Source organism: Mercenaria mercenaria, chromosome 11, assembly GCF_021730395.1.
Source record: "Mercenaria mercenaria strain notata chromosome 11, MADL_Memer_1, whole genome shotgun sequence".
NCBI classification, from domain to species: domain Eukaryota; kingdom Metazoa; phylum Mollusca; class Bivalvia; order Venerida; family Veneridae; genus Mercenaria; species Mercenaria mercenaria.
The window spans coordinates 27975969-27993162 of NC_069371.1; the positions used below are offsets into that span (position 1 = coordinate 27975969).

Here is a 17194-nt window from a genome sequence, read left to right on the forward strand (position 1 = left end):
TAAACAAAGTCTGTTTCAATGACAACAAGAGGACCATGATGGTCCTGAACCGCTCACCTGTCCCCACATGACCCAGTTTTAAACCGAGTATGACATCGTTTTTTTTCTATTATTTGACATTGTGACCTAGTTTTTGAGCTCATGTGACCCAGTGTTGAACCTGACCAAGATATCATCAAGATAAAAATTCTAACCAATTTTCATGAAGATCCATTGAAAAATATGGCCTCTAGAGAGGTCACAAGGTTTTTATTTATTATTTGACCTACTGACCTAGTTATTGAAAGCATGTGACCCAGTTTCGAACTTGACCTAGATATCATCAAGGTGAACATTCTGACCAATTTTCATGAAGGTCTATCAAAAGTATGGCCTCTAGAGAGGTCACAAGGTTTTTCTATTTTAAGACCTACTGACCTAGTTTTTGACCGCAGTCGAACCAGTTTCAAAAATGACCTAGGTATCATTAAGATGAACACTCAGACCAACTTTCATACAGATCCAATGAAAAATATGGCCTCTACAGAGGTCACAAGGTTTTTAGTTATTTGACCTACTGACCTAGTTATTGAGGCATGTGACCCAGTTTCGAACTTGACCTAGATATCATCAAGATGAACATTCTGACCAATTTTCATGAAAATCCATTCACTAGTATGGCCTCTAAAGAGGTTAAGAGGTTTTCCTATTTTTAGACCTACTGACCTAGTTTTCGACCGCAGTTGGCCCAGTTTCAAACTTTTCCTAGATATCATCAAGTTGAACATTCCGACCAACTTTCATACAGATCCTATGAAAAATGTGGCCTCTAGAGAGGTCACAAGGTTCTTTTTATTATTTGACCTACTGACCTAGCTTTTGATGGCACGTAATCCAGTTTCAAACTTATCCTAGATATCATCAAGGTGAACATTCTGACCAACTTTCATCAAGATCTATTGAAAAGTATGGCCTCTAGAGAGGTCAAAAAAATTTCCTATTTTTAGACCTACTGACCTAGTTTTTGACCGCAGTTAACCCAGTTTCAAACTTGACCTACATATCATCAAGATGAACATTCTGACAAACATTCATAAAGATCCCACAAATGTAACCTCTAGAGTGGTCAAAAGCAAAAGTTTACGCACGGACGCACGCACGCACGGACGACGGACGACGGACGCTGCGCGATCACAAAAGCTCACCTTGTCACTATGTGACAGGTGAGCTAAAAACATAAAAAGTATTTTTTTATGTTTCCTTTAAGACACACATTCAGTTCATGAAAAAGGACCTTGAAACAGAAATAAAACAACACAGGACAGTGAAAAAAGTCACAGAACAGTGACAATAAAGACACAGGAAAGTGTTAAAGTCACAGGGCAGTGTAAAAGCATTGCAGTATAGTGTAAAAGTCACATGACAGTATGAAAATGTCACAGAACAGTTTGAAACAATTCACAGGACTGTGTAAAGAAAACTTCACAGGATAATGTAAAAAGTCACAGAACAGTGTAAAAAGGTCAAACGACAATGTGAAAAAGTCACAGGACTGTAAAAAGTCACATAACAAAGTAAATAAGTCACAAGGCAGTGTTAAAAGTCACAGGACAATGCAAAAGAGTCACAACACAATGTAAAAAGAGAAAAATGTAAAAGAAGTACCTGGACAATGTACAAAAGTCATAGTGAAGTGTTAAAGAACTACCTGGACAATGTAAAAAAGTCATAGGAAAGTGTAAAAAGGTCACACGACAGTGTAAAAGAAGGTCATAGGACAGTGTCAAAAAGTCACTGGACGGTGTTAACAGGTCATAGGACAGTGTACAAAAGGTACGGACCAGTGTAAAACAGTCATAGGACAGTGTAAAGGTCAAGGACAGTGTGAAAAAATCTAATGACAGTGTAAAAAGACATTTGACAGATAAAACGGTCACAGGACAGTGCAAAAAAGTCACAGTACTATGTAAAAGTCACAGGAAAATGTAAAAGGTCACACGACAGTGTAAAATAATGTCATAGGACAGTGTAAAAAAGTCATTGGACGGTGTAAACAGGTCATAGGACTGCACAAAAGGCACGGAACAGTGTGAAACAGTAATAGGACAGTGTAAAAAGTCAAGGACAGTGTGAAAAAAATGACATGAAAGTGTAAAAAACATTTGACAGATAAAACGGCCACAGAACAGTGTGAACAAGTCACTTGACAGTGCACAAATGTCTTAGTGTTAAAATGTCAAAGACAGTGTAAAAACACAGGACAGTGAAATGTCACATGACAGTGTAAGAAGATCACTGGACAGTTTTAAAACGTAAAACGACTGTATAAAACAATTCATAGGACATTGTAAAGAAAATGGCACAAGACAGTGTAAAACAATTCACAGGACAGTGTACAATAGTCACCGGACATTGTCTAAAATTCAAAGATAGTGAAAGGATAATACAGGATAGTGTACAAAAGGCACAAGACAGTGTCAAAGAAGCACGGGATAGTGCAAAAATGTCAATGGCCGGTATATAACAGTTAAGAAAAAGACACATGGTAGTGTAAGAAAGTAATATGACAGTGTAAAAGAGTCACAGGACAGTGTAAAAAAAGTCACAGGACAGAATAAAGAAAATAGTCACAAGACAGTATTTTAATACCATTTTGAATACAAATACTGCCAAAAAAAATGGAAGGATTGATAGCCATAATAACTGAAGACAGAAAAGAAATAATATCATTAACTTGGGAATTTAATAGATATTTGGAGATTGAGTGTTTAACGCACTATGTTAAAAGTTGCACTATTAAACCAGGCTATCAAACAGGTCATCCTTTGGTAGGACTTGAATTTGTTTTTATTAACAAAAGAAAAAGCCCTGGTTATTTTAAACTAAACAAAAGCATTTTGCTTGAAAAAGAATATCAAACAATAATAAGAAATGCCATTCAAAAAACTGTAACAATCAATAAGGACGCAATCCCAAACATTCTATTGAAGTCATTAAAGGCACTATTTGAGTTCAAACAATAAAATATTCCACCTATAGAAAACGAGAAGAAAATAAAATTGAAAAAAAAAAATAAATAAATAAAAAAATAGAAGTACTAGAAGAAAATATTTTGAGCGAAAGTAATTATAGAACTATTTAAAAATCTTTAAAGGAAGAACTACACAAAAAACAGCAGGAGTTAAATCCAGACATTGATAACAGAATTAATGAATGGTAAACAGCAAAAGCTGTAAGTATTAAAGGAAATGAAAAATATGCTGCCTTAGAAAAAAGAAACGCAGAAAAATATATACAGATTGAAACTCGACGATAAAGAAATAACTTCTCAAAATGAAACTTTGAAGACGGAAGCAGAATTCTATAAACAGCTATATAACAAAAACAAAATAAAAAATAAAAAAGAATCCAAAACATGCGACTACATGTACGATTTCTTTAAAAACATTAAATAAAAACGAAAGACAACAATGGGAAGGGATATTAAATGAAAGTGAATGTTTAGATGCTCTTAAGGAGATGACGAATAAAAAGTAAAGGTTCAGATGGTATTTCTGTTGAATTTTATAAAATATTTCGGACAGACATTAAAACATACTTTATTCAATATATTAACTACTCTTGTAACACTGGATATCTGACTAATTTACAGAAACAAGGTATTATTTCGCTTTTGCCAAAACCAAACAAGTGAATGAAGTATTGCCATGCAATACAAAGTCCCCTACTGGAAGGCACCTAATTTTCTCTACTGCAGTATAACATAATGAACTTATATCTATCAATGATGTATAAACAATATTGATAAGAGGACAATACTTGACAGTGAACAGAAGTCACATGACAGTGGCAAAGAAGGCGCGGGATAGTGCAAATATAAAGCAGGACAGTATAAAAGAAGTACCGTGAAGTACCGAGACAATGTACAAAATTCATAACATAGTGAAAAACGGTCACACGACAGTGTGAAAGAAGGTCACAGGACAGTGAATAAAAAGTTATTGGACGGTGCAGAAACGCCATAGGACAGAATACAAGTACAAAATGCACGGAACAGTGTTTACATACCTCTTCCTTTGTTAGACAGAGGTCTATATTTTTCTGAAAGACCTCTTTGAACAAAAGAATTCTTGTGCACAGGTCTAGGTGTTCTGACTGAGACCTGAGCACGTGAAAAATGTGATAAAATAGCATGAATTAAAACACATCATATGTTTCAATAGCATGCTTTGTATGGTGATTTTATCATGATTGATTATGATAACCTTATAAAATAGTCAGTGTTAAATAAACGTATTATTAAGAAAAACTGTTCATAATTTTATTAATATTTCTTGTAATTAAATGCACCTTGCATGTATGCATGATTAAAATTAGAAAAAATCTAATTTCCATATGAAACCGTAAAAGATGAGAGGAAAAACTATGTATGTGAAACCAAAATAATAAGTGAAAATAAAGAATAACCGCTCTACCACTGAGGCAGACAAAAAAGTTTTACAGTTCACCAATTTCTACATTAACTGCAATAGAATAAATTTGAAAAATTGAATATTAAGCAACACAAGTTTTAATAATATAGACATGGGATGGTTGCAGTTTTTGCCTTTTGCTGTTTATTAATTAATATGAGCATCTCTTATTCTGCGCAAGTAATGCTCCATACAAGTTTTAAACATCTCCTGTGGAGATTTATTTTGAAAATAGTAAGCTGTATTTATGTTACGTTGTCACTGCACACCCACTCATTTTCTTCTTTAAATGTGTGAAGTATCAAGTCAACCAATTATATAGTTTTCTTGTAATACTCCAGGACGATCTTTTATACAAAGGCCAGTGAGGGGATATATTCTTAAACTTAGGTTAGGTTCTTTAAAACTTCACTTCTTTCAAAATAGGGGGACAATCTCTTACATAATTTTCGAATCGGAACCGGAACCGGACAAGTTTTTTCTTTGCCCGGGCATGTAGACATGCTTTTTACGAAAAGAGAATAAACACGCTGTTCTATCTATTACACTATCAACACACTATGTACCTTTGACCTACACGTGTACTTTTGATCTTTGAACTACGGACCGGGTCTTTCACCTGGAACGTCGGATCAATGTGATGAATACTGAGACAAGTTATTTTAAAATCCAGCCATAAATTACAAACCTCTGGTAAAGGGACGAAAATGCGAAGGACTGATGGACGGAACTGCGGAATATTTTATCACCAAAACAAGTCTTTGATCGGTAGGAGAGGAAAAATATCAACATTTCTGCAAAAAGTCATATCGACTTTTCTCATATGAAAATTAGTGTATGAAAAGTGGCATCTTGAAATCCAAGATTCCCGCACACAAGAAAAGGGTATTTAAGAGTAATAGACTGTCAGAATTACACAAGTATATATTGCACCGAGAACTTAGCTATAATGAAAATGAATTTCAGAGTGTGAAACATTAAACGAGTTCTCTTTTGATAAAGGCGACTTTTGTTTTGTGACCAAATATGCATACTTTACTCTACAAAAATGAAAGTAATTTTTACTTTAAATTTCCGATCATATTGTCTACCGATATCGAAGTACTGTTTTGGTCGGCTGGTGATTATTATTTGCATAAATATTTGAGGTAATAATTTGATTAGGTAACATACCTTCCCGGCCTTACATGTATACTATTACCATTTCCTACACCTATATAAATTAAAGTGCGAGAACAATTATAACGCTATTACTTCTACGAATAAACGTAATTTTCTAAAAGAAACATTAATTCCTTACTGAGTACCTGACGGTATGTAAGTCGGATATCGACCTCGTACATCGGCCTTTCTCTGAATGAAAGACATTCGCACGGGCTTTCCTACAGAGAAAGACCTCGTACTCGGTCGATATCCTATACAGAACAGTCACAGGACACAGGTAGTGCAGAAAAATCAAAGACAGTGTAGAAAAAGGTCATATGACAGTGGGAAAAGACGTTTGACAATTAGAAAGGGCACAAGACAGTGTGAAAAAGTCAGTGGATAGTGTACAAATGTGTCTAAACAGTGTTAAAATGTCAAAGGAGAGTGTAAACTCACAGGACGGTGACAACTCATCAAGTTAAATTATTATACATAGGGGAAGCCTATTAAACTGAATTGACCACAGTAAAAGTTCTGTTTGGATCTGTTTTCTGTTTATAGGTATTTTGTAGGTGGAATGTATGCTACATTACATAAAAACAATTACTAAAGCAACCTGATTCATTCTAAATTACTGTATGAAACAACACTATTAACACTATTAAAGTTTTTAAAGATAGTAATATGCTAGGTATAAATTCTGGTAATGATCCTAACAGGCAAGTGCCAAACTTCTGATTGCTTGTTTAAAAAACTCAGTTTTCAGGAGTATTTTTATAAATATAGGGCCATTCTGGAACAAAACGTCGATTTTTAGGACAAGGGGATTATATGTATTAAATGGATTTTTTTCAAAACAAAAAGAAGAAGGTAAAATTTCAGGACTGCACACTTTGTTCTGTTTGGAGGATTTTCTGGGTATTCGGGGATTCCGGTTTAAAGAGTTTTCAGATTGTTATAGCAAAACAGGAATTGTAAGTACATGTGTTGTTTTTTCTTTTGGTCGCAATATTTGCCGCAATCTTGTTTCTAGCTAAATGCTCAATGGTGCAACTTCTCCACCAACCTATATACCTATACGAAAATGTAATAACAATGCACTGTCCAACTGCCAGACTGTTATGATTTACGACATTTTTTCCTTTATGGACTTAAGGTGTGAATGGTTATGTCCCGCCAAATAATGGATTTTGCACGGCAGTCACGACATACTGTGAAATCATTAATATTCTTGGGGGACTAATTTTCGTGGATTTCGTGGTTGAGTCAATCCACGAAATTTAATCCCAACGAACAAGTAAATTTTCCATTCATTTTATGTTCAAAAGTTGAAATCCACGAATTCATATATCCACAAAATTGCCGTTTTGACCAAAAACCATGAAATTTCATGCCCACGAAATTAAATGATTTTTTAGTAGCCGTGAACTCTGACTGTTATCGCGGGAACTAATACTGGAAAATTTAAGGCCCGTTATAGTGGTTTTGGAGATAAAAACATCAATTACTGAAGTTTAAAAAATATTAACTTCTTTCTTACTGAACCGAATTTAATGAAATTGACGTGGAAATGTAAGTTATCAAATGCTGAAAAACATGAAATGTATTTTATGCGAAAATTCTGGCATTACCTCAATAACTCAAAAAAATTACAAACAGATGATGCAATACCTGTCTTTATACTACAGATACTTTGAGGCCCGTATACCAGTTTGTGACAGACAGAATAATTCGTCCTAAGGCTTCTGTGGAAATAGTTTTGTAAAACGTCTAAAAATGAATCATCTGCTGCAGAATTCGACTCTGCCACTCTGATACGGAGTGATCTCCCGCAAACGATTTATAGCCAGCCAATTTGTCCCTTAGTCAACCCGTACATCAGTCAACTGGTGCCCGTTTCGGTTATTTTATATCCCTTAACGATTTCGTCATTTCATTCCGTCCCTTCTACACTCCGCTCTCCGTCCCACACACTTTTCGGCGCCACCTTTTTAGTCTTACATTTGGTCAAAGTTTCCTAAATTATTATTAAAACAGTATGATGTAAAATATGTATTCTACATAAAAAACTGAAAGTTTTACTTTAAAGGCTATATGTTGCCTTACTTTATAAATACCCGATCGTATGTAATAGTGCAGAGTGCATGCACGTTTCATACTTAAAAGTGCGCATTGACAATTGCAGCTCACAGGTGCACGGCGCGTGGCCATGACTTAAACTACTACCCTCCTCCTCCTCTACAATCATCCGCACCCCCCCCCCCCCCCCCCCAAAAAAAAAAAACGCTTGTGCACATCAAATGTATTCTAAAATCTATTAAACATCATCCGAACACCATAACTACTGACAAAAGTCAATTATATGGACCAGCAAAAAATTTATACTCTTAAAACACACAAGGTATTTGACATTACTTCCAGGTCAGGATCCATGCTGTTCGCTTTCAAAGCCTATTTCAATTACAGAAACTGTAAGTGAACAGCATTGATCATGACCAGACTGCACAGATGCGCAGGCTGGTCTGGATCCATGCTGGTCGCAAATGCACTATGTAGGTTTTCTCATGGCGCGGCTCAAATAGTTATTTGACTTTACCTTATTCTGTCTCTGTTAAAATACTTTATTCTAAAGGTATTTGGGATAAGGTCTAAAACAAATGTTTGTTTCTGGTATCCTGACCTTCCCTAAATTTCTGGCCCGACCCTAAATGTTTTTACGTCCTTTTTTACAAAAAGTTGCAATCTGAACTTTTTATGCTTTGAACATGCTCAGTGATGTTAGAAATCAACTTACTGATATTTTAAAGGCAGAACCCCCTCATCTGTATTCATTTTTTGACACAAAAATGATTTCCTTATAGTCCTGCTTAAAAAAACAATTTTTACTTGCATAATTATCCAAATTGTTTTAGCATGTTACCGGAAACAAATAGCTATTTTTTTCAGGCCTTAACAGCTTCAGTTCCATGTTCCAATGACCAGTATTGATTTAAATAAGACTGGCAAAACATTAAACATTTTCAATTAATGATATATTACATTTATTAATTGAAGTATGGGAGTCCGGTGTACCACCCTATTTGCCAAATTCTAAATGATAAATAGTTATGGCAAATGGTATTTGACAAATTCAATGCTGAATGTCAAATATTTACTGTCAAACGATTATCTTCAAACGTTAATTGAGAAATGCAAAACAATAAATGCCATTTAGCATCAAATAATAGTCATTTAGCATTTGACAATTAGCATGGCAGAACAACCTTCAATAGCTATTGACTACATGTTTGTATATACTAAATGTTTTGTCTGAAAATCAGCAAACTGCATCTATCAAAAGCACATGTGACTGTTTTGCCATATTCACACAGTTTTCAAGGAATTCTCATTATGACACTTTATATATTATATACAAATTAAAAAATCTAGGTTTTGAAACTTGAGTTTTATACACACGTATACTAACTAGCACTATGCTTTTGTATAAATTTCATATTATAGTAATTAAACCTTCTAATGCCCAACCAAAATCCAATTGGAAAGTTTGGTGATACTTTTCATAATTGTATCAGTACATTAAATTTTACTAAATTGCTTACACCTTGAGACACTTCTGTTATAAGTAAAACTTATTGATAAAATTTTAACAAAAAATGTCCCAAATTTTGTCGATATAATTTCATTCATTTTACATCTACCTGCATTTAAAAAGTTTTGAAACATATATATCGGTATTATAAAGTAGTTAAAAACGCACAGTCAAGCAAATATCATTTCAACAGATACAGTTGTGTAGGTATTGAAATAATATCAACAGGACAAAATTGTTTTTGTTGTCCAGATTGTATTGCCTTATACAGAAATACACTCATTTGATTATCTTCCAACTCTGATCATGCTGGACATGATTGATTCTGCCTTTTCATTCAGTGTACATCATGATCCGCCTGCACATCCCTGCAGTCTGATCATGATCTGATCTGCTCTGTTCAAAATTCAGTCAGTATCCTTTTTAACAGTTAATGATATTGTCTAAATTGAAAGATAGGCCACTTCAGTATTGAAATTTAACAGGATAAGGGTTAAAATTGTTTGGAGGAAATAAAAATGTTATTACAGCATTTCTCCATTTTCTTGATATTTTTGTGAGTTTTTTCCCTTATACACATGTGAAGAAATGAAAAATGTGCTTAAAGTAATATGAAAGATATTGTCAAATATCCCAATGAGGTGTTAGAAGTTTTATTTTAATGTATTTGTATTAAATATATGTGGTTAAAACTTTCAACATTTATTACTTTAATTACATTAAACGTTTTATCTATTTTTTTATTTATGAAGATTCTTTTTAGGTGAATGAGAGCTGTAAAGATATTGACATTGGGTCTATGCGGCTGAGTGGTTAAGGTTGTTGACTTCAAGAAACTTGCCCGTCACCCATGTTGGTTCAAGCTGCCCTTTAGGCATAGAATTCTTCATGTAAGGACAGGTCCATTGTTTTATATAGGTGTACACCTGTGATGAAATACCGGGAGGGGCACCTAGTGTCTTCCACTATCATAAAAAGGAGTATGCATGTCATTCAGTTTCAGCTGAAGTTATTTTCTTTGACTATCTGTGTATGGAAAACATGTTTAAAATGTTTGCACTTAGCATAGCATCTCTTAGAATTGTTTGTATGTGTCACATTTACACCCCCCAACCCCAACACACACACACACACACACACACACACACACACACACACACACAAGCAAATGACATATCAGTTTAGTTATACATGAATTTATCCACTGGCAGACAATATTAAATAATGCAACCTTACAAATCTTTAACATATATTTATCAAGAAAAGGTGGTATAAAAATCTTTTTTTTTTTCAATTATTGTGTACAGGACATGATCCATAGATATTGTATACATGGCACTTTATTTGCTTCACCAAGTTGTTTTAGTTTTCTGCAAGAATTTTAATAATTCACAATTGTTCTAAACAACATGCCTATATACAGTCATCAGTGTATGGCAAATAATTTTATTTAAGCACTGCAAACATTTTGTTAATAAAGCCAGCCAAGTACTGTCCCTTGAATAGTTTACTTATATGTATAAATTACTATTTTTAATTGTATTTATTGCTGGCATCCAGACATGTACCATATACCCTCATATAAATGTTCTGATTCTGTGTTTAGTACCAGTCTTCACTTAATAATAAAGCCAAAAGTGAAAGTCATATACCAGATTTTATATTTTGTATTCTGACACTAAACTCTATCATTTTCAAACATTTACAGATCAACATATATAGAAAAACAAAGTTTTTATTTGTGGCTGGTATGCAATAAATTACCATTTTTTTCTATACCCGGTAATAAAATTGAAGCCCTTATAAATATTTGAAAGCAAGAATATTGGGTCTTTAATGAGGGTATATAGTAGAAGACTACAGAATATTAATATATTTAAAATAAATGAATATCCTTCATTGCAGGCTTTTGACCAGAGTCAAAAAAGACACAAGTGGAAGTGTGGAGGTCAATGACCTCTTCAATGCTTATAAGTTTGAAATGGAAGAGTGCGGTGCAAAAAACATTGCCTCAAAACGTGTGTTTGTCGACCACATTATTAAAGTCTACCCGACTGCTGAGAAGAAAAGAGTCCAGAAATTACGGAAATCAACTGTGACACTGTACACGGGAATAAGTATAGTACCTGTTGATATGAATACACCTGTGAATGTGAATCTGATTACAGTAAAGGACATTCTTACGAAATGTGAAAGTTATATTAAAATTGTGGAAGAAAGCTCAAATACTTTGATGTGCAGCCTAGAAACGTCATGCAAAAGTAATGGTAATTCTATAATGAAAGTGATAACTTTTACAGATTCCGGTGAGTGGAAATTAGTAATCAGTGACCAAAATGTTGATCTTGACCAGGTTCAGATATCAAATTCATATCAGTCAAACACAGAAGGAGTACACAAAGTAATAACTGCTGCCAGATAAGTGCAATTATGTGAAGGAGTGCCGGTAACGAAAACTATAATAATGACAAGATTTCATATTCTTGAAAATTGGAAATCAGCTGGAACTAACAGCAGAACTTTAAGATCAAAACTGTGTAAAAGAGTGACACCATTTAATGCACTTAACAATATTTGTATTAAGTGCCAGAAGATGACAATGATAAATGAAAAGAATGAAGATAAAGACACAGATGACAAGGAAAACAACAAAAGTTTAAATACTCAGACATTAGGACAACATGAAAAGGAAGACATGTCAAAAGAGTTACCCCAAAAATGTGAAAAAGAAGATATCAAACAATTAATTCCTGGCTCAACTGACGAAATGATGGAACTGACGAAGATCCGATGGGTAGGCGGTGGACAGAGGGTATGATTAATGTCTGTTTGCAGTGGTACTGTAAAAGTCCGAAGTCTTATGAACATTTTAGAGACAGTCAATATCTTGTCTTACCATGTAAGTCTACACTTATCCAATACAGGAACAAAGTAAAACATCAAGTGTGATTTGATGACAGCATATTTGACTGGATGTTTGCGGAGGCTAAAAGAAGAGACATACCAGAAGAAAGTTACACTGGTGGTATCATAATAGATGAAATGTCAGTCAAGTCAGACATACAGATTTGTAAAAATAACGATGCCATTGAGCTTCCCGGATTAATGGATGTTGGGGAGGAAGGTAATCTATGCAATACTCTGAGAAAAGGGAAGAATGAAAAGATCCTTGGTACGCATGCATAACATTTTGTTTTTCTTGGCGTAAATGGTTTTCGGTTTCCGTTCACCCATTTTATATCTGACGATGTTCAAGCCCCTGAGTTGTATCCGCTATTCTGGGAAGCTGTAGATCGCCTCAGTCTGTTAGGCTTTAAGGCTGTTTATACGTGCATGGATGATGCACAAAGTAACAAAACGTTCATGCACATCAATACCAGTGCAGATAAGTATTTTACATGTGACTGTCCATGCAACTTTGGAAAAATGGTATTTATTATGGACTGTAAACATGTCATAAAGAAAGTTAGGAACAATGTATTAAAAAGTGGCATTCTTAAGACATCAACAAGATTATTAACACTTCCAAATTCAGAATAAGTACAATGGCAGATGATTGTAGACTGTTACAAGTGGGACAAGTTAAATGCTTTCCAGCTACACCGAAAACTTACTAATGAAGATATGTACCCATCAAATCAGCTTAAAATGCAAAACTATTTGGCAGAAGATGTCCTAGATTCAGACATGCTGCATGTGATGCTACAGTATTAACAAAGTCTAGCGGGTAATGGTCCTGTATTGAATGACACAATTGAATTTTTGAGACAAACTTCTAAATTAATACAAATGTTTAAAGATATGCGTCCTATAAAAACATTAGATAATCCCAGGCTAAATAAATTACTCGCAGTTGCAAGATGGTTTGAGGATTGGAAAGTCAGTGCTATGTCTAATAGTTCAGTCTCACCAAAGGATAGACAGAAGCAGATATTGTCTGCACAATGCCGTGAAGACATCCAGGCATGTATCATCGGCTTTATTCAATTAACCAAATTTCTACCAAGTAAAGCAACCAGAATTTACATTACTCCTGGTCTTATAAACTCTGATGTTATTGAAAATACATTCAACCAGCAAAGGTCAACGTATCATGGTGCGAATTCAAATCTGAATGCTCTCCCGTATAGACAGCACCATCTTGGGACAAACCACAGTGTCACAAAAAGCCAAAGCCGGGAAAAATCGCGAAGCGGCTGTTCCATATAACTGTGCTTTAAGAAAACAGGTGTCAGCTCAAAAAAGAAAATCAGAAAATAAGGAATTCACCAAAATCAAAGTCATCAGAATGTAAATATTTTAAAATGGTAGACAATATATTAGTTATACTCTATAAATTAGAAAAAAAGTGGAAACTTCACAGGTCGCTCAACACGACAAAAACGAAAATGTTACAGGCTGGGTTTGATTGAGCCTATTCATGGACAATAGTGGAAATGCATGCTACCATCCAAGCCCTCTAGCCCCGGTTTGAGCAGAACTCAACATTTACATATGCTAAAAGTACAAAAAACAATGATTAACTTGTCAACCTGTAGTGATATTCTGATCACAACAACACCAGTATGAACTTTGATACTCATCGGATTATTTACACATATTCAGTATACCAGGGAGATATACTTTACCATTTATAAATCTCACCTTCCTGCTTTACCAGTCATCCTGAATGGAAGATATCTTCTGCCTAGGTACCTGATCAATTATGAGCTTTGAACTTTGTTAAGTGAAATAGTTTAATCATATATACCTTTGCTGTTTATTGTTGCAACATCTTCTGTCCTCTTCAAAATCAGCAGATGAATTTTTGCAGGAAATTCAGGACACTAGCAGGCTGAGGGATTACGCTTTGTTTTGCATTAAAGTTGATCACTAGTAGACCCTTTGTTTCCGGAGCTCGACCAAGAGCAACGCCAAGTTTTCCCGGCTTGAAGATCTGGCGACAATCAATTTCCAAACTGCAACAGATTGATAAATGCCTAAATGCAGTAAAAGAGCAATACTATTTATAGAAAAGTATTTTAGCATAAGGCATGAAATATTTCTTTGTTTCAAGCATATTGAGAAAGGGGCTGGTATTTTCAGTTGAATTATTTCCATTTTGTTTTGTTTTAAAGCAAATTTACATGCACTGGTATGTTACTTATTTTTGCTTGCATTTACTGATTTTTGCTTGTAAAATATTGAGTGAGATTAATCATAAGTATGTGTTGAGTTGAAATTGATTTAGAAATTCGTGAAACATATTTATTTTATGATACTGAATAATTTACCTTTCCAGTGTTAAGCCTTGTGACTTGTGTATGCTCATAGCAAAGCTCAGTTTTACTGGATACTGAAGTCTTATGGCCACATCAGTGTTTCTTGATGGACTGAAAACTGAAAAATGCATTTTAAAATTAATATCAGATTTGACAAGGTTATTGCAAAGATTATTACATACAGATGATGTTAAAAGCTCTTATAAAGTTGTTAATTTTAAGTAATAAAATCAATAAATATTATGTTTAGTAGTACAGAAAGCAAGCAAGCATACTATAAGCACTAGGTATATTCGTGAATCATGTAATATTCGAACTTAAATAATTCAAGAAAATAAGGAGCTGTTTTTTGGCCTCTTGTTCCAGCATGTACATGGCTAGAATGGGCCTACACTGGTCACCAAGGCTAAAATATTAAGGTTTAATCTAAGGGAAGTTTATTCAAATCAATCTAAAATTTTAATACATCTTTGGTCAATGTCTATCCAAGATACATACCTGAAAATCTCAACTTTTCAAGTTGTACTTTAATGCTCAAAGTAGGAAATTTAAATTCTACTACTGGTCCTGTTTCGCAGATATCATATACGTGACCACACAGACCATTAACCAGTTTATCCGACAGGTTATGAAGCAATATAACTAGTGCACCCTTTTTAAGCCGAAGTGTTTTAGGAGCTAATATTTTGTTAAGATGCTTCTGATCACCTTCATCTGAAGACTGGAATTCAAACTGTCCAGGAAATTCAATAATTCTATTCCGGTTGTATTCATCAACTTGCTCATTTCTAGCAAATAATGTAATAGATTCAGTATCACAAGGCAAAGGTCGGCTTAATCCATGAATAAAAGTTTCAGTTTCTTTAGTCACATTTCCATTCGCAACCTCATGTATGGCTTTTATTAGATCTTTTTCTGATTGGCGTCTTACTTCAGTCAGTGTGACCCTGTGTGGCAAGATATTTTCAAACAGTTTACTCTCAAAACAAAATTCACCTTCTTCTCCATATAACTGGTTGGGAACTGGTGGCAGTTGAGTAAAGTCACCGGATAGTACCAACTGAATACCACCAAAGGAATGCTTTTGGTCCTTCAATTTGCACACTTCATCAAGATATTCAAACAGTCTTTTGCTCAACATTGAGCATTCATCAGTCACTAAAACATCAGTCTGGGTTATTCTTTTTCTCACTTCAACGAACTGAACATTATTTTCTATCACCTTTCTTATTTCCGATACATCGTGCCGACCGTCACTAATGCCTGACCACCTATGAATTGTTGATGCATCGTCATATAAACAACAGGCAATTCTAGTTGTGGCAGTAAGTGCCACAGATTTGCCTTCACTTTTCAGTGCTTGGACAATTTGTTTCAATAGATACGTTTTACCCGTACCTGCTGCTCCAAGTAACAGTAGAGACTGTGCCGTGTTAAGCTCCATCTTAATGCGCACTTGCTTTTGTTGACATATGGCGCGAGACATGTACACACTATGGTTCTCTGTTTCCAGCATAACTGTACACGAGAAGCCGGGCCCAGACACACCTCCGCCGCTGACCAATGAGACGTCGTCTTACAAAAACTCCCGAAGCATGAGCATTGGATTAGCATGGCCGCTGCAGGACGATTGAAAACATATCGCGAAGAAAACAGATTCGTTTTATTGTGTTTAATAGATTTATAGAGACTATAAGTGTGGAGCGTGATTTTATTTGATGGACTTGAAATAACTGTTGCCGAAAGTTGTGCATTAATTACGATTTGACTGTGTTATACACGTGATAGTTTTAGCAAAACTGCAATCAGATCTCTGCCTAGTGTTATTTTTGACAGTTTGAGGTTGAATATTTCTGACGACGTGTAAATAGAGGATTTGGCAGTTGTTTCTCCTTAAAGAGCATTTATTTCTCTAAGAATTGACACCAAGATTGTTAAGATCGGTGAAGAATTGAAGGTTTTATGTGATGAAACTCGAGATGACTGTATTTTTTCCATAGACAATAAATGTAGAGTCAAATACCTTGTCTGTTTTAAGAGTATAAAATTTTTGCTGGTCCATATAATTGACTTTTGTCAATAGTTCGGATGATGTTTAATAGATTTTATAATACATTTGATGTGCACAAGGGTTTTTTATGGGGGGTGTAGAGGAGGAGGGGGGTAGTAGTTTAAGTCATGGCCACGTGCCGTGCACCTGTTTTGCAGCTGTGTAGCTCTTCTTGAAAGTTATAACACATGTAAAGGGTAATAACATATGTAAGGTATCTATGGGTTTTTCTCTTTTATCATATTATTTTGCCCCTGGTTTTGTGATGCAGTTTTTGAGCATGCGCATAATCGCCGAAAAGATTGCCATGGAAGTTAAGCGAAGATGGTTTGCGTATTAGAGCCGAAAAGATTGCCATCGTGTTTCAGCGAAGATGGATTTTAATTTATATGATAGTTTATAGGAGTCCTTCACTATCTGACTTTTTAGAAATAAAGTAATAAAGCTTTAAGGTGTTATAACATTCTAATCCTTAAAATATCTGCCTCTGGTTACCTTTTTCATGTGTAATAAATTCATTTTCAAAAATCGATGTATTATATTGTAGACATTGTTATTTGCTACATATGAAAGGGGGTATAGGTCTTTCATTCCAAGCGAAATTCCGGATAATGCTTGGTACATGCATATAAAGTTAATTTTTAAACTCACGTTATTGTTTAACTTTCATTTGTTTGTATAAGTAAGCTTTATACCA

The 17194-nt window shown here is 34.6% G+C and overlaps 1 protein-coding gene across 1 annotated transcript; it reads right to left on the bottom strand.

The window, feature by feature from the left end:
- Window positions 1–13978: 13978 nt before the first annotated feature.
- On the bottom strand, window positions 13979–15891 carry LOC123530842 (uncharacterized). The gene is made up of 3 exons (XM_045311619.2): window positions 14946–15891; window positions 14460–14565; window positions 13979–14144 (listed from the first exon to the last, which is right to left on the bottom strand). The coding sequence occupies exons 1-3, from the start codon at window positions 15889–15891 to the stop codon at window positions 13979–13981; spliced, it is 1218 nt and encodes a 405-aa protein (XP_045167554.2).
- Window positions 15892–17194: the final 1303 nt, after the last annotated feature.

Coding starts and splice junctions, on each gene's coding strand:
- LOC123530842 (XM_045311619.2), bottom strand. CDS start 15,891: ATGGAGCTTAACACGGCACAGTCTCTACTGTTACTTGGAGCAGCAGGT. Junction 14,566..14,945: donor TGAAAAGTTGAGATTTTCAG/GTATGTATCTTG, acceptor TGCATTTTTCAG/TTTTCAGTCCATCAAGAAAC. Junction 14,145..14,459: donor CAAGGCTTAACACTGGAAAG/GTAAATTATTCA, acceptor AATCTGTTGCAG/TTTGGAAATTGATTGTCGCC.